The sequence below is a fragment of the Bombus vosnesenskii genome, unplaced genomic scaffold (genome assembly GCF_011952255.1).
Source record: "Bombus vosnesenskii isolate JDL3184/JDL3185 unplaced genomic scaffold, Bvos_JDL3184-5_v1.1 scf7180000014105, whole genome shotgun sequence".
NCBI classification, from domain to species: domain Eukaryota; kingdom Metazoa; phylum Arthropoda; class Insecta; order Hymenoptera; family Apidae; genus Bombus; species Bombus vosnesenskii.
Window position 1 is genome coordinate 4,576,534 of NW_022883371.1, and position 21,689 is coordinate 4,598,222.

Here is a 21,689-nt window from a genome sequence, read left to right on the forward strand (position 1 = left end):
AAGAGAAAAGGAAATAAAAGAATAGAATAACTGTGACTATATAGGGATGCCAATTTATTTTCAAATTTCGCAGATACCAAGAATAAATAAGTGACGATTATACTAAAGTTTGTGATAATTGGGACTCGTAATGAATGTCTATAAAAAATAGTATTTGAAATGCTGTAGAAATATTTCATAAACATATTATCAACATTAATATTTTAGTAAATTTATAGATGTATATTTAATATTTTCCTTCGATCCAAGATTGAATGTTAGCGTTACAAATTTAATAATACAAAATAGAATATATTTTCTTAATTAATAATATAATAGAAATTAAGTATAAATTTTGTCCTTTAACACTCAAGACATAGATGCAGAATAGATAATTTCAAATTTTACTTAACACAAAATATGAATTAAATAAAGATAATGTTCCCATCAGATAAAATTCAAAGTTCATCTTGTTAAACTTGACTTACCATGAACAGATACATAGATCACTTTACTCAGACCAGATCCAATACCATTATTTGCTCGACACAGATAATGTCCTTCATCCTGTGGTCCAGCAGATGCTGTCCACAGAGATCCATTCGGTAGAATAGTTAATCTTCCATCAGAACCATCAACAAGAGGTTGATAGTCGTTGGAAGTTCTTTCCCTGGCACGCAACCACGTGACACGTGGCGGAGGAAATCCCTTGGCCTCACAATGGACGTTCAATGGATTTCCCAGGAGGGTGGCCACGTCTTGCGGCTCGAAAATCCATTGTGGAGGTACTTTTACCAAAAGTTCCGCTGTGTGGTTGACTTTGGCTGCACTGTTAGTCGCCACGCAGGTATATTTGCCACTGTGCCGCGAAGAAAGTTCCTTAAAGACGAGTAGACTGAAGAATTCAGCTACCCTCTCCTCGATCTGAAATGCAAATATTTGTGAATGGAGTTTTTTTTTAATTTAATAGCATTTAATGGCTTATTTTCTAATTTTTTGAAGTTTTTATGGGATCATAAATGGTATTAGGTAGGTACGTTATACTGGTTGTTTATATTTATTGCACTTTATATTTTACAGTATAATTGTACAGAATATGAGACTATAAAAGAAAGTAAGGGATTTCTTTTTATAAGCCTAGAATTTTAATTTGTTAATTATTTCTTTCTCAAACAATAGAGTATAGTTTTCAAATTACTTTGAGACTACCAAACGATACAATTTTAATTTATTTGTAAATTGTTACGCTTGTGCAAATAGGTAGAAAGAAAAAAAATTATATTGTTAAGTCTAATATTGGTTCTTAAATTGTGCAATTAAATATTTTTTTGCCATATAATAGCTGGCTCACATAAATTAGTTTTCTTAGAGAGACAAAGACGTACACGTAGAGAGGAAGGTAACGGTTCGCCATCCTTTAGCCAGGAGAAGTAAATTGGAAGATCACCGGAAGTGACGGTGCAGGTGACTTGGGCGCGACTTCCTTCTTGGAGGTTTGAAGGGAAATTGAAAGGACTCATTACAGGTGGACCTGAAACGAGTGACATTTTTTGCTCTTACCATTTCTTTAAATTTCCTTGCCTTTATTCATTCAATCATTATTTCAAATATATGTAAATATATTATATACTATAACACACAAATCACGCCAATTATTGCGGTAATTTTATACCTTTTTAATATAATTTTTATGTTGTTATTTGCAGTCATTTGCGGAGTAAAAATTGACATAAAAGAGAAGAAAGTAAAAATAATTATCGTGGTTAACACTTATTAGTTTCCGTCCACGTGTATATCTTTTAGCTTACTTTCTCAAACGTCACGATAAATGAGAAAAAGTTGAGAAGTAACGCTAGAGGAATTCTTTCCGGCGTGCAATTTACTTCTTTCGCCTAGTCTCGTGACTTCTTCGTGGACGTAAGCGACCCGACCGTAAAGAAACAGAAACAAAAACTCGTTTCTCGTTAAAACGAATGTATGTATGTGCATAGTGGTACTTACGGTTTTTGCTTCTACTGAAACACGATCTTACCGGGAAAAATAGATAATTATAGCAAATATTCGCCTTTTATAATATGTATAATATTATGCTCCATTTTTCATTAGTACTTCAAGTTCCTATAAACTATCAAATCTAAGAAAAGTCATCTCGCATTTTAAACTTCTTAATACGCTAATAATTACTTTAACCCTGTAATCACGAGTACTTCAATTTTCTATATCTTAATATTCCATTCGATAAATTAATATTAATATTAATATTTTTGTATATTAATGTATATTAATGTATATTATTGTATAATAATAATTTAGTATTTTATAGTTGAAGAAATGTGAACACTCTATAACAAGTAAAAATTAAAAATCAATATTCGATGAAAATCAATATTCTGTAGTTAAAAAATATTTAAACGTCAAAGAATTGCTCTATTTTTGTCCCCAAAATACTCACTACTGACTGTTAACCGGATGTCTCTGCTCGCCGTTTCACCGGATCTTGCTTTAACCATGCAAGTATAAATGCCAGCATCGTTTGGATCCACATTGGCGATGGTAAGATGGCCTTCGCTGTCTACACGGTGCCTTATGTCAAGAGGCAATGCAACTCCTCCACGAGACCACTCGACTGACGTGATAGGATAGCCGGAATAAGGGCAAGCTATGGTGGTATCGACACCGGCTATCGCACGAACTGGTCCTATCGATCGGATGTATGGCGGTCCTGAAATTATTAATCGACGTGAAGTGGCTTCCGACACATTTCACCTGGCCACTAGTCGAATTATTATAGGTACCCCCCGACGTAATTAGGAGCGATCAATGTTCTTCGAGATTTACCACCAAAGTTATGTTCTAATATTATCACATAATTTTTTAAGTATTCTCAGTGCAAATAATTAATTTTATTTATTATTTGTTATTTCTTTGATTTTATATTTATTTATTATGTATTTAATATTTTTAGGATATTTATGGAATTATAACAAAAAATTAATTGGAAAATTAGAAATAGTAATATTCGTGTGAGGAGAATATTAATATTAATGTTATTAACATTCTTGTATTCTAACTATATTACGAATTTTTATTCAACGTTTCCAAATTAATCTATGTTAAATAAAATTCTTATATTAATTTGCTAATTTCACTATCTTAAAACCACCGGTTTCCCTATCACAGGTCTTCTGTAGCGTGAAATTAAAAATCAATGAAATCGAATTAGCTTCGGTTAGATCAGACAATGCATTAAAGACGACGTAACCCTTGTCAAGTAAATTACCAAGTTCAAAATTACGACTACACCTCTCTGATTAATAATTCACCTATCAAATTCGCAAAATTGCTTATCCAATCTGTTGGACTAAAGATTAAACTTTATTACAGATGCAACCTGCATACTTCGAATTGAAACGATACAATCTCTCTCGTTTGATATCATAAGCCGAAAGATGATTCCAATTATCATAAATCTAAAGCCACGACAAAGATGAAACCTTATGGCAAATACAATCCCCTTGACCAAATTCGAACAATATAATCCGTGTCACGGTATTAGTCAATGTAACAAGTCAAAGGATAAATCGAATTACCATAAATGTTTAGTCTAGCTTTGTGCTCGACTGTAGCCAAGGTATTGGCAGCGACACAAGCGTAGAGACCACCATCTTCAGCACCAGCCGACGATATGTTCAAATGACTGATCACGTCTCCGGACTGATCGACATACTGTCCTATCGCGTACCTGTATCGGGCATTGTGCTCGGTTAAGAAGCTGAATATTGATCGATGAGAGATCTAGATACGCACCTGTGTCCAGAGGCGATCTCGCTTAGAGGCTCTCCATCCAGCAACCAAGTGAACGATGGTGGAGGAGATCCGGTAGCAGAACATCTCAAGGACACTGGAGGACCTGGCCGCAGTGCTTGCTCGATGAACGTGTATTGCAACTCTGGTACGGTATCTGACAGAATAGATCGAGCGTTAAATAGTTAATTGGGCCAAGTTACGTGGAATTCTGTCAATCCTAAAAATGACAAAAAATTAGTTAAACACGGTACAGAGCACATAATTTTGTGATGTAGGTTGAAAAAATAATGACCAATTCATAGAACAACTCTTCTTACATTATGTAGCTATTAAAGGTATCAAGCCATAGTTTTATTTTAAGTGTACGATTATTTTGCAGAAAACTTCTAAACTACATATTAATTATGCTACTTACTATTAAATAAGTCATCAGAAAACATTGCAGAACAGGAACGAGAAATAAAATGTACCTAGTAGAAATTTGGAAGGACACATCTTTCTTGAGAAATTAAAAGCTTAATTTTAGATCATTAAGGATTGGTAATTGAGGGCTTTAACTGAGTAATCAGTCTATTGGAAAATACGTTCTTCTTATAATAAAAAATACAATAAATATATCATAAATCATTTGTAAATTATTTCGCAAATGAGACATTTGTTATTATGAACTTCTATAAATAAAACATTTGCTGTATCATATGCTAACACGTGCTAAGGAATAATATTTTTTTGACAAATATAGAATGTATAGTTTTGTATTTTTATTTCTGATTTTGTTTATATGAATTTCTAAAAAATATGGGTTATTTGATTTCATTATTGTTGATGACTCATAATTAGATCGTCATTATTTGATTTCATAATATTGATTTTACCATGTTCAGATTCTTGTTTCTGAGCCTTTCAATTTTGTATGTCATAATGGGGATGAAGCTTTCAAGATTCCAATAATAATTGAACGGATACCTCGAATAAGAGAGTAAAGTACATGTAGAGGCACTCGATAGCAAACTGTCCAACGGTTTCTGTCCCGTGGCTTGCTACACAAAAACCCTATCTTTTGGACAAGACGATTGCCAGATATCGAAACATCCACATAGCATATTTTTAACTAGCCCAAGGACCCGCGATAAATCTTAGGATTTCTCTAGCTAAGGCTCTTCAAACGAACAAATAGCCTTTGTCTTAGCATTCCCTAAATTTATTACCTACTACGAAAAGATACGGAAAATCTGCTTTTTCTCACGTACGATGCTTTCCGCTAGCAATTTTCTCTCGAGGGCGGTTAGCATCCTTCCTCAACCATCAACCTAGAGATTAACCAATTAACGGCAACGTCCATTTCCCTCATTTTCCTAACGAAGCTTTTCCTCGACGAATCCGACGATGATCTCGTATCCTTAGACACACTCCATCATAGTTTTCCTCTACAGCATCATCGTGACGGAAAGTCAGTTGGTAGTTGATAGTTGGCCAGAGTTCCTCGACGCATCTTGAGCAATCATCATCCGAACTCGCTCCGCGCACTCTGCTGAATCGCTATCGTAACGCATCGTCTAGAAGTCGAATTTGTAACCGCGAACCGCTAAGTGCAATTGCGAGCTCTACGTAAAGTGTACATCTAGAATATTGTTAATAAATATACTGTTAATTATACTCTAGTTCTTCTTCAGTACCTATCACCACCTATTTACCTCATAGATTTAATACATTTTTGGAGAAAGCTGTTTTTAAGCTCAACTGTTTCACAAGTTTCAAACATTACATCACCCTTTGAACAGATATCTGCCATTTACGTGTACTAAAACAATCCACATGTGCTATAAGCCCTTATTCGATGTTTCCATTCAATTAACGAGTTCTTGAGGAAAGTGGTACAAGCAAAGGAAATTCTTCATTTAAAAGCTTGAATTCAAGCAACTTGCCCAATCTAAACAAGACTTCATCAGATGTATCTCTCCATATAGTGGACTAATTAGTTCAACGAAAGAATATAACCATTCAAGTTGTCATGACTAATTCTGAAACCTCTGTCAGATTTTTAGATTTTGAACTTTCACGATGACTAGATGATGATATCTATAATTCATCTTTCAGTGGTGTTGAATCTGTCCTGAAAACGAAGATTTAAAAATGGTGGCGCGATACCTTCAGTTTCAGATCTGCTTCGAGCAAAAATGAGCTAGAATGTTCACGAAACGTCAGAACGAAGCGCAACGTGCTAATAACGCGATTGAAACCCAACGAATCACAAATACGTATGTCGTCTTTATCAGATTTAGTCGAATGTACCTCCAAGCTTCAATTCGGCGGTAGCCTGCGCGTTCTCCTTGTCGCTTCTGACCAGGCACTGATACATCCCCTTGTCCTTTCGGCCGACCGAGCCTATCACAAGCACCAGAGGAGCCAGCAATCTGATTCTCGTGTCCTGCGCGGTCAATACCGGCACACCGTCGTGCAACCACTCGACGCTTTCGACCGGATAACCCTCCACCGTGCAATTCATAGTGGCTGACTCCCCGGAATTGATGATCTGTAAATACCGGGAAACGGTTAACGATTCGTGCTCGAAAGTTAATGCCCGTGCCGCGATTTACGCAGCTGCACGATCCTTCCCTCTTTGACGCAAACACTGCACTGTTCATCCGCTTCGTTGATCGTCCAACCGTTTCATGGTGCTCGCATTTTATCTTTATTCTTTTTTTTTTTTTTTTTAGTTTGTAAGATTTAGTCGATCTCACGAAAGAGTATAGAGGTTTGTTGCAATGTTGGAGATTATTGGAAAGGAAAGTCTTTCGTGGAAAATGGATGGAGTAGAGATTCGATTTTGAACTTACGCGGTAAGTGTTGAGATGTTTGTGAGAGTTTTCGTGTTAGGAAGCTCTTTGGGATTCTTTGTTACGACGTTAGATTTCCTGGGTACAGTGATTTCATGAAGTAATATAATGTTGAATTGTACGTGTTCTTTTTAAACTCTTTCTTGAATCTTTGATTTGAAGCTTGTTAGGAGATCGTTATATGTGATGACAGTTTTAATGACTTATATGTAATTTTATAGAACTTCTCCCTTTAAGATAATCGTCTCTTATCTTCGGTAGTGTAAGTAGAATACTACTGTTTGAAATAATAGGAATAAATTTTTTTTTTATTTGGTAGACTTTTTACAATCAATTCTCATTGAGAATTATAAGTAAATTATTTTGGCGTGGTACTGTAACTGGGATTATAAGAGTTTATAGTATGTTTGATTCTAGTTGAATCTAATGCTTAAATCTAAAGGAATAAAATTGGAGAACAAATGTTCAAAGGAGTTGCTTCCTAAATTTTCATTTCTTACCTTTATTAATGTAAGCAGAATACGATTACTTAAAAAATGGAAAGTATAAGACGCGTGAACTGACAGTAACATTTTCTACATATAGTAACATTATTAAAAAATATATGTGAGAATTCAAGCAGTACCATCTTCAAATGTTCTTTCTAGCGATCTGCTGTAAGACGTCTGATAGCTACGAAAGTTTTATTCATCAATTTATCTGTAGGTATCCTTAGGTAGTCATCCTCTACAATTAATCATACGAAAGAAAAATTGTCTTCAGACAGTCATTTTTCACGAGCCTCTGCTTTTTCGTTATTTTGAGAACGAAAATATTTTCACATATCAAATTGCTTACAATTCAAGTACTTTATACTTGATTCAGTTGGGACGTAATACATATGAATTGAAATAAAAATGATGCAAATGTACATGTACATGTACATGTACATGCATATGTACATTTTTACACAATTAACAATTTGAGATTTGAGATTAATAGGATCGTGAATTTATCCTGGTAATAAAAATCAGAGGAATTTCACATTTTACTTGCAGTTTGCTAATTGCATACGCATGTATATAATTCATGCATATACTTTGAGTGATAAGAGGAATATGTTATCTGGAATCTTATTTCCGCGATTCTGGCGCGATAGTCGTAAAAGTTAACAGTAACTGTTTTAGTGTCATAGCTGCCACTTATGATAAGTACTTCACTATTGTGGAACACTGGGGTCAATTGTAATTGGATATGATTCAGGAATGGTCGCAATTGAATTTTGTAGCCTGGGAGTTACCATAGTCGACTTCGATGGCTTTAATGAATCCTTGCCAATTTGTGTGATTTATGAATTCATAGAAATCGACACCAGTACCTATGGCTTGTGATTTGTGAAGTCATGATTATGGTCCACCCTTATGTTCACTGTTACAATTAAAGCTCAAGATTCAAATTTTTTAAAATCGTGATCTAGAATTCATATTTAAAAATTCATATTTAAAAATTTATAAGTTATAAAAAAGATACTCATATGCCTGTGTCCATAATGGTATTATAATTTCACTTTTAGCAGGAGTAAAAGACTTTACAAATGATCAACATGATGTTATCGAGGGTACTGATAAAAAGTACAGAATAAAATACGAGCAGATTTAAGAGGTCTGTAAGCTATGGAAAAACATGTAGAATTAATATAGTAAAAAAATGATTACTGGAATAGAATTATAACATAATAAGAAAGTGGAAGTGATAAAATAAAGAACATAGAGGACGTAAGAAGAATATAGGCTTACAAGTAGAATGAAAGATATAGTACATAAAAGATAGAGTTAGAATAGAGGAAAGAAAATTAAAACATGATCAACAAATAAAAAATCTATAAAATTAAAAATAGTATAGATAAACATATATGAACAGTGATATGAAACAGATTCCCGAACTTCTCTTTATATTACAACAAATAAAGAAATGAAAAACATTTAGACATATAGAGTGCCTTTTCATGTACAATTATGTCAATTCTTAAGTATTAAACATATCTCATCATAAAAAGTCCTCAATAAATTCCTCAATAGCTTCAAGAAAAGTATAAGTAGCATAATTGTTCACTAACAAAGTGTGAAAAGCTTTTTGGAAATGACTTGACGTCATATTAGCGAGTAGCTCACGATCAGTTCTATTCGACTTTTGATGCAGGCTAATTCTTTATTATATAATGGAAGTATAAAATAAATCATTCTTATTGTTATTATTGAAAAAATATGAATTACCCTTAATAACATGACGAAAAACGAAAAAAAAGTATAATTAATAATCTCTTATCGAGGAAGAGGCAAAACACTATAATCTATCGCAGATATGTTATTGTTGAAAAGATCACGATCTATGATATACGTACTATGTATATTTCTTTATTTATCATAATATAAGGAGAAATTACGAAGATTTTTTCACACCACTGTATCTGTATGAAAATATGCAATTTTTAAGTCAAGTAAAGTTACACAGGAATGAAGGTGATAAATCCAAGTCCTACCTGAACTCGGGGTTGTATTCGTGCGTTAAGTTTTGAAGTAACCGACAGGTGTGTTTCCGCTCGTTGCTCGCCGACCTGATTGCTGGCTCGACAAATGTACCTTCCTGCGTCCTGAGCGTCCACGCGGCGAATTTGCATTAAATCGCCCCACAGTTGAATTCGACCAAATGACTCCACCGGTATCGAATGACCTGCAACAACAGGATATTCGTTGCTTGCTGCTCGATACTACTCTTGCTAACGCGGGATATTACATGTTATCGTACCTCGTCATTTTCATGCATACTTTCGTTCAAGACGAAGAATGGAAGGGAATAAAATTGTTAAATTGAACTGATTGGCGTAAAATTTAATATAGATGATGTATGTATTGTAGTTTTGATTTCACGAAGGTTTATCATTTTCATTTATTACAATTATTATCCTAACTTTATAATTCAGAATAATTATGAAGTATATAAGTTAATAAAGAATTGGATATTATAGAAGTTAAAGATTAACATTTATGACCGATCAATCAGTACGTAAAAATTCCAAATTTTGTTGTTACCATCAATATGACGAAATAATCTTACTTTTTATTACACTCTTTATTTAAATCTGTGGAATTACTTAAACATCCATTGCTTACAGTAAAATGCACGATATATAAAAAATGGCAGTGAAAATTCTTAATTGTGTGTATAATTCTTTTCAAAATTGATCATATTACAAATCTCGTGGCTATGATATTGTATCATTTGAGGACAGCATTAATAGCACATTAATGGCAAATATTTAATCGTGCACAAGCTTGCAAACAAATGTTTTTGTGTAAATTTTATAAAGTGACCATTGTAACCAAATTCACGTGAGATCTATTTTTTAAAAGCAATCGTAGGAATTATAATTATTTAAACGATATTATGCTTATGATCTGATATGGTTTGATCACGTTGGATTATATGATGCCATAGTGCATTTAGATTACACAGTAAACAATCCCGTAATTAAACCAACCGTTAACATCGCGATACCAGGTAAATTGCGGGGGTGGAGTCCCCTGGGCTGAGCAAGTTAGATGAACGTCCGAGCCGCTTTCAGCAGAGATGGCGATCTGAGATCTCTGCATCAACCGTGGTGGCATAGATCCTGTTGGTTCTAAAAATTAAACGATATATATTCTATTAAATATTCATTCTCTTTGATAGTTCGATGAAAATTGAACTTACATTAATATTTCTATAATATAATTTATATTGTATAATACGGAATGTGAGTAAATATAGGAGTCCAAGTGAAATTTTAATATTGACGCAATTATGAATGAAATAATAATTAAACAATGTTGCAATCGATATTGTTATTTAATACTTCAATTAAAATTTCATTCAAATTTAAGTTTCGTATGTAATAGGTAGTATGAAATGTTAAGTGAATGTGAAAGTATAAATTAAATCGTAACATTGCTATGATTATAAATGATATGATACTTGAAGGGTAATAATGAATTAATTTCATAGGGGTATAAAAATTAGACAGTGTTTTAGTAATAGTTACATTGTATCTAAATTTGCTTTCTAGCAAGAGAATCTTGGTAATATGGGGATAGAATGCTTAAGCAGAGAAATGTTCAGCAGTAAGAGAAAAATATGGTTTATGTAAAAATACAAGTAACATACCAGCGACTGTTAACGTTGCAGGCTCGCTTCTTCTTCTTTCACCGGTCAACGCGTGAAAAGTTAAGCACGAATAGGTGGCTCTGCCGTCTTCCGGTCTAGCGGCTCGGATATGCAGGTCCCCCTGAGACGTGACCACGAACCTTCCACCTGCGATCAAATCAATTTCTCACTAAGAAAAATCCTAAAATTGACAAAGGAATTGATTAAAAAAGGGAAACATTGAATTTAGTCCAATTTACGATATTATGAAATTGACAGTCGCGTAAAAAGCTTATCAGTTTCGCTTCTGAGAAGTTCAAATTATTATCAACTTTTAAGTGATATCTTTTAAAAGTAATATAATCTATTTGTTGAACGATACTGCAGTTTTTTTCTAAGTACCATAGTACCAATTTCACTTAAGTCTTCATCTAGACTGAATCTTGGTGTCAATAAATGTTTTAGTTACAAGTCTAGCGTGATCAAATTGATTTCTCAGAGGCTCAAATTATTATCGATGATTAGATTGTACACCTCGTAAAAGTACTATAATCAATCAATTAAACAACGTTGCAGTTTTTATTCCGCTACAATACCAGTTTTCCTTGAGCTTTCATTTAGACTATTTCTTGTCACCAGTAAATGTTTTAATTACAAGTCCAGCGTGATTTATGGTGTTTACGGATGAGACTGGTGAATTACATCGTCAAAGTAACGCAATACGTCAGCGGCCGACGTTAATCTCCAGTATTTGACGCGGCCTGCGAACGCCACGTTTCAAATAATCCCTTTGAAATAGCTTTACAAGCTGTACAACTTTTCCACGGTTCAGACCATCGATATATATCGTGCATCGTATCATTTAATTCGTTGTTCGATTTCACGCGTTTTTGCCCAAAGCCCGCGAGAAATATCATTTTTCAACGTTTCGCTCGCGCGTCCTCGTTTTGCGCAGCTTTTTATTTAACTTCCGTTGCAACGGCGGCGTATATCCGGAAACACGTCATATATTACGAGGTCGTACATTAAAAATCGCGAAAAACAAAATGTTCTTTCGACTCGTGAAATTACTTACTGCTATTTATATCCGCGAATGCAGCACGGCGAAATAATTTATTTAACGAAAGAATACAGATATTCCAGCACTTATGGACAGTTTACAATGGAATTTATCTCTTAATTTAATCGTTATCAATAAATTAGATACACGAGTTGAATGTCTACCCGATAAATAAAAAGTGTACGTAGATTATTTGAAACGAAGCTCAACTTGAAATTTCATCGAGTGTCCTGTAGAATTGACCGTTAATGTTCGTTATCCTCAATTCTTCACCGAGTAATAATTTATATAATGGGGACCAACAACGCCTTTGATGATTTATTAGCTAGCGGATATAAATGTGAAATAATATTATGGAAGTAAGTAATGAATATAAATATTAAAATTGCTGGAAAGTATCATCAATCTCTTGGTATCGTTCATGATATATTTGTGTGTAATAAAATTTGATAAATGAAGAATCGCGTGATAAATACGTTTTGTTGGATTATTTTGAGAACTATCTTCATGTATTAATTCATTTTGCGTGTAATATCACGTTTCTTTTTTTTTTTTTTGTTTTTAATATTTCGTGAGAGCTTGATGGAAAAAATACACCTTTACATCATTATGCTCTGTACGTTATTTACATTTCATTTATTTTTCCATCGAAAATAATTTTTATTAACGGTATAGAAACGTGTATCTTCATTCTGATGATTCTCTAAATAAATTTTTCAATAAATTCAAGTTTTATGAAGTTTCTGCGGTTCGAAAAATTATTAGAATCTTGGAAAATTGTTTAATCGACAAACGAGAAATGTATCGTTTACGTTTCATATCGGAAGAACTTTAATTCGAATTACAAATTTACTTCTGTTACGTACAGTTTCAAAATATTAATCATTCAGCATGAAAATCATTCAAATGAATATAGGAATCGCAAAAGATAATTAACAGTTCACCATGGAAATTAAACAACATTAAATATAATGCTTACAAATTTTTACATATTCAATTCAATGAATGTAAAACATTACTAAATTGATATAAAATTCATTAAGAATAAAAACACATTAACATTCAATGCAATGTTTCATAATTTATAATGCTCCATATAATGAAGATAAAACACAATAACGATTATAACAAATTGTTAAAAGTGCACAGAATGCACGAAATATGCAAAAATATATAAAACATTCAACGTCATATATACATTAAATTCATTATAATATCCAGTAGATGAAACAATTTTCTACGTAGCTTTCAACCTTCTAATCTATATTAAACTATGAAAGCAAATTAAAGATTCAAACTACATTAAAACATGTATATACACACATTACAAACAGAAGATGTCTCAATGGACTCAATGTCTATTATTTATATGCATTATGTTACCATATTTACCTGTCATTATTTATAACAGATCGCAAATAAACCAGGAAATTATTAAAAGAATTTATCTTCGATCGATCAATCGCATTCAGTACGAGAAAACAAAGCAATTCTATTTTGCACATCTTCGTAACGCGATCGAAGCCGATATTCCTTTTGGAGCGCGACTGTTTCCGATGGAAAGCGGCTTCAGGAGGCCGGAAGCAGTCGGCTCGATCGAAAACAAAAGCTGGTTATGCGTGGATTTCATGGATCCGGGGGAAATAACGCGATAGCTTCGATATTTTCGTCTCGATTCCAATCCGCGCGAGAGGTTATGCAAAATCCTCGGTATCTGTCGATGAAATCCCGCTGCCGACGTACCGTCAGGCGTGAAATTTTCAATTTAGTCGGAGCCAATGGCCGCTCGATTCGCCGGACCTCGGCTCTCTTCTGCTTCTTTTCAAGATCCTTGCCTCGTCCACCAGATTTCGACTAAGCTGCTCGCGTGTAACTGCCCTCCACGCCAACGTAAACGCTCGGACATTTCGAGTGACCCTTGAATCCTCCGGTTCAGCGAAAATGAAATTACTCCTCATAACGATCGTGATGTGCAGATTGTTTTCACTTAGTGTCTTCATTTTTACTTGTCGAAGCTATTTCGTAGTTTGGATTGCCAGCTTTTTGTGTCGTTGGAGTTTTCACGAGTTTTGAGATTCTTCGGTTCTATTGTTATTCGGTATCTTTCTATCAAGGAGCTTTTTATATTGCTAACAATAGTTGAAGCTCTGGATCTTCTATATTATTAACAGTATCTGGAATTCTATATCTTCAATAGCCAGAGAAAACGTTATTTGAGATTCTTTGCTTTCATTGTTATTTATAATATCTTTTTATTAAAGATACTTTTATATCACTAACAATATGTAGAACTCTATACTGTCTATATTATTAACGATATTTAAAATCCCGTACCTTCTATTGTTATTGACAATACCTGAAATGTTACATCTTCCAAAGCCAGAAAAATAGGAATTCCAAAATCTACGCAACAGTCTTCCCCAACGTTCTACGTTTCCTTTTTAAACTTTTTAAACTTCATGACAAAATATTTTTCTTTCTCTACCCAATAAATATTTCCAATCCATTTCCAATGGAATCGAACGAACCAAAGTAGCTATTTATTACCCTCGATCGAACATTCGAGCTGGTGCTTATTTCCTAAGTACGCACACAGTTTTTTTGTTCATTACATCAAATAATGTTTTTACGCACGAAGGTATCCAACAATACGTGAATGGCCCTGAAAGAAACAGGAAATGAGGTTGCTAGACAGCCCCGACGGGGCCGAGTTTCTTGGATGTGAAAGAAGCAATTTAATATCGTCTCTCCCGACGGAATAAAAATACGGAGATAAATAGCTCGTAACTTGCAGCTCGACAGCCCTATGCGAATCGGAAGTACGATTACTGTCGTCCACCAGTGGGACGGCGCATGCACGTTCCTGTCACGAGGCATCAGGATGGATACGTGGACGTGCAGTCGCAGGAAACGGACCAGTGGCAATCGATTCGAGCTTTATCGACTGTACCCGTAGTTTTTTCTTTCGTTCAATATATATAGACTTTGATAAATACGTAAAATTATCTGAAAACTCATTGTCAATCTCTTTCTTTTAGCCGCGTAAGGCGTATAAATACGCCTTTAACTTCGTTACAAGGCGATGTCTTCCTTATTTTCAACGACAGGCAAAGATGACGAAGAAATAAATTGTTTGGTACGGAGGAACAAATATCATGGCAAATAAAAATTTTGTCTTAGGATCATATTTTTCGTGATTCCAAAATGATCGGTTTTTTTTTTAAATGGAACCATATATTTTTTAATCCTCTATAAAAAATTATTAATCTATTTATTTCGAAACATTACTAATTTAGTAGATATTTTGACTTTTATTTTGTAAAACTTATTGTATGAAAAAAGGGAAAAAAGAATAGGAAAAATAGTTAGCCTTACGTCTTTCTTTGTTTATTCCCTGAAAATCCCCTAAGTGGTTTCTACTGTAATAACGATAACGATGAATTCATAAATTTAAAAACAAGCTGATTATAAATTAAAGTAAACCGAGTGCGCCGTATGTAGTTAACAGCGATTGTCTTCTTGCACTTTATCGATCAATGACAAAAATATCATTCGATCTGAAAACCAGTTTCAGAATGTACCGAAAACGGTACACGTGGCTTTCATTTTTACGACACCTCCATTATCCTCAATATCAGAAGGTCTGACACGTCTTCGAGGCTTCTATCCTCTCGCAGGAACAGGATATGAGGAGAAAAGGGGTCTGCGCCGAGGTCTATCGATTCTTTTTGAAGTTTTTCTTCGAGTCACACCGGCGGCTGTTCGTGTCAAACGTCTGTCGGCCAAGCTTTGTCGTCTTTGCAGCGTCTGCATGGCGCATTTTCATTTTCTCCAAGAAGGGCAACATCCAGCCCTCTTGTCACGTCGTTGTCTCAGACATCGAGTGAAACAACGGAACACACGAACCATTCAGCGCTTTTTTCCTCGAAAACATTCGTCCTTTCATGGAGATTCGTAGAGAAAAAGGGGATTAACGTCGAGAAACAATTCCAGTTTCGAAATTCTCTGGTAATTTGTTCCAAGTTTCGCGTGCTCTTCAGAGAAACACGTACATTTTTTACGACGTTGAAGATAACGTGCGACTTCGTTTGTAACATCGTTTTAAGGTTTCAATTGAAATTGTTCGTTATAGTTGTTTTATTTTGCCATTTTTATAATTGGCCACAAAAAGTATCTGGCTACGTGTTACGTATTTATTAAGTGCTATTATGTATTATTATTGAGTATACATATATGATTCAAATACTATATTTAATATATTCTTTATAAAATTATGTTCTAGCAAGGAGAAAATAAATTGAAATTTATTTTTAACGAACACCTATTATTGCATTTTATAATGATGGACCAGTTGTTAACACTTGCTAATTATTACACGCCACCGTAAAACGCACTGAAAAGGACAAAAATAACGACGATAAAAATCACAAATATCTCTAATATTTGCGTAAAAAAAATAACTTTAGAAGAATTATTTTCAAAAACCGTTTAATTATATCCGGCTGAAAATAATAATCGCGAACAACTTCGAGTATTCTTAAACCACAACGTACTCCTCAAAACTACCTTAATAATATAAAATCACTTGATACACCTGGAAATTTCCATGCTCCAATTCTCGTAGGAGCCTCAAAATCTTGCAGAAACTTGTGGCAACTTCAAAATTTCGTTGAACGAAACTTCTCACTCGATAATTACGCGACGAAAGCGCAGTGAAAGACGATCGTTCTTTCGTTCAACCGAAGTATCGAGAAGTTCATATAACGGAAGACGAGGCGTTTACGTAAAAGCTTCGAACTACTTTGTAAAATCTTCGAATGCCCTATGGACGCACGTTCGCGACAGATTCTCCTGGCACGTATTTCAATCGAGCGTTCGTTCGCCTGTGAAACTATCCCATTTGATCCCCTTTTCTTATAAGAACCGAGTCAAGAAAGAAGAATATTTTTACGAACAAAGGTGGAATAATTCCACGCACGATCTTTGAACCAATGCCAATGAAATATAGACGAGCTGTTTTTTGAATAATTTAAAGGAGTAATGGAGAAACTGTAGCAGTGACGGAGCTTTTAATTTGAGGAAATTGCTGGTAAAGCTAAAAACTTTGATCTTTGATTAATATCTTCTTGTTGAGTTATAAACGATTATAATAGTTTTGATTTAATTATATTTAGTTATATGGTCAATTAGTTTTTGGAAAAATTTGTATTATTTTTCCAAAACGTATTATTTCTATTTGTTGTTTTTATTTATTGTTTATATTTCTTTATTTATTATACATATGTATTATTTTTCCACATATATTATTTTAAAATAGTTCATATTATTTTTCTACTATGCTTCATCATTGATGAACGTAAAAAATAGATTCTACGATTTAGTTTCTTATTTTGTATCATAATCCTTCTTAATAGAAAAACAATTGCGTTTTACGAGCTAGTAAAATAGTAAAATTATTTTTAAGTTTGAAAAAGTAATTTCAGTATAATCGATTATAGTTTGTGATATAATCTTTCTTGATGGAAGAATAATCCTATTTTCCGAAGTAATGAAATAATAAAATAACATCCAATTGAATTTCTTTTTCATGCGTGAAAGAGTAATTTAATTTGACTCGATTATGATTTGCGACACAATCCTTTTACGAAATAATTTTTCGTTTAACGAAGTAATGAAATAACAAACTGATTCCTAGATGTGGTATTTCAAGCGTAAAAAGGTAATTTAATTTTATTCGATAATAATTTATGACATAATCCTTTCATGAACTAGAGATTTTGTTTCATCGAGTAATAAGATAATAAAATGATTTTTAATTGGCCTTTTCGGAGCGTGAGAAAGTAATTTAATTTTTTGGCTATTATAATGCCTGGTCTGTGATATTATCAAAACAGTAGAATTACTTTAACGAAGGAAAACATGGTTTATTTATTTTTCATCTATAAAAACTGATAAATTTTATTCGTACTTTTTCAAAATAGTCATTTATTGCAATGGAAAATCTGAAATAGTAAAGCATTTTTGTAATCGCTATTTTTTGTAGACGAGAATCTAATTTTAAATAGATTTTACGTATACAATGTTTGATTGTTACGGGTAATAAAATCTTCAATCTTTCTTCTAAAAGTGCAATACAATTTTATATATCTGTATTTTTGTTCAAATAAAACACATTGTAAACGTAATTTTAAAGAGCTTTACGTCAAATTTGTTCTGTAATATCAACGAAACCATTCGAAGCAGCGATTTGTTCCATAAAATGATTCTATCGTTTCATTCTACTCCTATTCGTTATCGATTTCGTAGGAAACGCGAAGGGACAGTGAAATATTGGCAAATGTTTAAACATGCCAGCAAGTGTACGTTCCATGGTACAAATGCCTCTATGAAATACCGTTCAAAGTCCTTTCTTCGATTGACGTTATTCCGCTTCACGTGTCAATTCTACCTGTCGTACAATTCATTTTCAAACGACGTCCCTCGTAAATGTCTATTCTCCCTGATGCCTTGTAAATACGTACGTATCGAATTTTCATAGTGATAAGAAAAAGTCTTTAAACTATTAAATTGTTCCCATCGCGTCGTGTACTATTCGCAGCAATACGTATTAAAGTCGATGAATTTGCATTGAAATTACTCTCGATTCTTCGCAAAGAAAGTACAAACCATTCATACGTAACCAAATACTACCGTGATACTCATCTCCTAAATATTACACTTAGCAAATGTATTATACTTCGAATATTTTATGTATTTATAAATATTATAGGTATTTCACCGTTTCCAAATTTCCTATAAACATCTGCAGTCTATTCTTCTCCTAAACCGAGGATAAAAGTAATTCGCAAACGCTTCCCTAATCGCTTAATCACAGTCTTGCGAAACTCACTCCCCCTAAATATTAAATATATACTTAACAAGTACCATACTTCGAATATTTTATATACATACTTTTAAATATACTACGTGTATTTTTTACATACTTTTATCTAGCTTCACTTGTATTTAAGAAAATTTTTAACTGAATTTTCGCCTACTCCCACATATCCGATCAGCTTGAAAATTGGCACGCGTGCATGGTTCCCGCGACAATGTACAATGCTTTAACGCATTCATATGATAAAAAATTTACAGGCCGATACGACTAAAAATTGCACTTTCAACCACCCCGGAAATCTATAAACATCCACAGTTCATCCTCCTTGAAAAAAAAAAAAAATGTTTAACAAATTCTTTCGTAATCACCATCGCGTGGCGTATCATTCACAGCAACGAAATTACTCTCGATTCTTCTCGCGAAGAGTGTGCAAAACATCCATACGTAAACAGATATCCGCCCCCATCCATCCATCCGAATCCAGCACGGGCTAACGGGCCGCTTCTACTCTCGTCCTGTACACGCTCAGCCATTCATGTCCCATACATATTTATGTCGGTCGGTTGCACGTAACAGGTATCACCTTCCACCTAACCTCTCCCTCATCCTCTCTCTCTCTCTCTCTCGTCTCCTGTATCAGTACAGGTATACACGAGGCAGCGTGTGTCCGCTGACGCAGGATATCACGGTGAACATCACGTCGTGTCCGCCTATGATACGTTTGTTTCGTAACCAACTGGGCCAACATTGTGCATGCTACACGTCGCGTCGCACGGAAACACCTGCGCGTCCTCCTTAGTCATCGCAACGAGCAACGTTATCAGCGACGCTATCCTGACCCAAGAACAGTAGACGGAGCAGCCTTCGACGACGTCGTATCGCGGCGACGTGCCAACGTCGTTAACGCGTTCGTCGTTAAGGGGTGAGGTAACGGGTGGGTTGGTGACGAAGGTGGATGGCGTGTCTCCCGCGTCTCCGGGGAACGATACAATCGATGGGGCGATGGGTTTTCTTTTGTGCTTCAGGTTGAGGTATAGGTAGGGATGTAAGATAATGGGCTTACTACGTGGCGAAGATGATGGCGAGACGCTGTTCGAGAGGGTTGGTGATTGTTGCTGAAGGGTCCTTTTGGGGTGCGGATGGATATATCTATAATTTGAAATTTGATTTTCTTATGTTTTAAACAGATATGTTAATCGGAAGATCTCGTTGCGCAGGTGAGAATTATTGTCTTATTAGTTATTATATCTTTCTAACTAAACGTAATAATATCTTCCTTTCTTTGTCACTATAGATATTCGTGTACTAATATCCAAAACGAAATTTCGATTTATATATCGGTATTTATATTGTATTTTGCATGCGATATTTGTATGAAAATATTTCAATAAAAATTGAAAAGCGGAAATAAATAAGGCTGCAAGTGATGAAACAAAAGTTTCGTGGAAAATACCTTTTTGTTCGCCGAAATGTAGTTTATCGATAGAATATAACGAAATTCATTTATTATAGGTTCTGTGCTACTCTATATAATTTTACAATATTTTTAGTTTTATATTTCAAAGGTTTGTTAATCAATAACAAAAGTTATTTTATATTTTAAGTGAAAGTACCAGTACATATTGTCTGTCTTGATGGGATAAACGAAGTAGATTTATCTTTAATGTCGATGGCGAGTAATTTTATTTTCTTCTCTGTTATAATTCTTGTTTGATGTCCGAATTCTTTTTCGTTCATTACCTTTGCATCTCTCGTCGTTCCGTCGTTTCATTTTTTTCCAACACTCATATTACTCATCACGTTTACGTTTTCCACAGGTATAGCGGGTGTATATATGTGTTTATATTACGTTTATTTATAGCATACGCTGTCCGCGTGGAGTGGTCACATAACGAATGACGAGCAACGAAAATAAAAATAAATTCTTCTCGCAATTCAAGATGCAACGTACATGTCCGAGCACGAGGAGCTCGCAGGCACATTTAGCCTAATCTCGGAGACGAATCGTGTAACATACATCCTATATCACAAACGAAATGCTACAAATTAATAACACTTGCCTCCATATTTAGTGATATTGGTTTCCATATAAACGACCTTTTTAAGGGAAAAAGAATTTTTTTTGAAAAGACATACAGTTTTTTTTATTTCCACCCTTTGATTTTTTCGTTATCTAAACTCTTCAAGAAATGGTACAAACGATGTTTTTTTTTGTAACAGATATTGAGAAATTATTAGCAAATTGTTAAGGATTATCATTGTAAGAAATTTTCTGTTTGCTGGAAAAAGAGGAGGATATTTACAATTTTGTTTCTATGAAATCAGTTATTGCAATTATCGAGTAATGCAATGGGATCTAGTGATGGTGCAAGTTCATGGCCAAGACTCTAAGCTCCGAGTTTACGAAGTTTCAGAGTTTAACAAGTTCCGTGTCTATCGAATTCCCACGAGTTTGGAATTGTTTTCGCTTGAACTTCTAATTTGTTTTAATCGCGAATGCTAGTCACGATGTTCCAGCTAAATTGATTTGTTTAACCTATTTTTTTAATTTCTTCGAACATTTACGAAAATTTGATAAACGAAGATATATGTGAAAAAGTGGTTGAAATATTAGTAAGACTTTTGTAGAACTTAACTTTTGTATAAATATTATAGATAGTACCAAAATAATGTGCAATTGGACAAATGTAAAAAAATTAGTTTTTAAATTGTAAAATTACTATTTTAATTACTACAAACCCAACATTTTCACTTCAAAATCTAATCTGACCGAATTTAAATTCTACGATTGACTTTTTTCCCTCCGATCTTTTTTATTTTATATACCTCGTATCTTATATGTATGTGTATTAATATTTGAATAAAAATTTCATTATGTCCATTCAATATTTGGGCAAATTTACATATGCAATAAATATTTCGAGCTCAAAACCCTTTTCCATATTACAATTCTACAGAAACATCATCTGTG

The 21,689-nt window shown here is 34.0% G+C and overlaps 1 protein-coding gene across 5 annotated transcripts in view; it reads right to left on the bottom strand.

Annotated features, from left to right (window-relative positions):
• Positions 1 to 21,689, bottom strand: part of LOC117239588 (Down syndrome cell adhesion molecule-like protein Dscam2) — a 159,509-nt gene that overhangs the window by 8,684 nt on the left and 129,136 nt on the right. For all 5 annotated transcript variants that reach the window (XM_033505297.1, XM_033505295.1, XM_033505294.1 and 2 more), the window contains exons 6-14: positions 10,803 to 10,949; positions 10,141 to 10,281; positions 9,142 to 9,332; positions 6,079 to 6,319; positions 3,787 to 3,940; positions 3,570 to 3,721; positions 2,432 to 2,701; positions 1,365 to 1,510; positions 468 to 903 (exon numbers count right to left, since the gene is read on the bottom strand). In XM_033505297.1, coding sequence (XP_033361188.1) covers positions 468 to 903; positions 1,365 to 1,510; positions 2,432 to 2,701; positions 3,570 to 3,721; positions 3,787 to 3,940; positions 6,079 to 6,319; positions 9,142 to 9,332; positions 10,141 to 10,281; positions 10,803 to 10,949 — 1,878 coding nt within the window. The remainder of the gene's footprint in view (positions 1 to 467; positions 904 to 1,364; positions 1,511 to 2,431; positions 2,702 to 3,569; positions 3,722 to 3,786; positions 3,941 to 6,078; positions 6,320 to 9,141; positions 9,333 to 10,140; positions 10,282 to 10,802; positions 10,950 to 21,689) is intronic.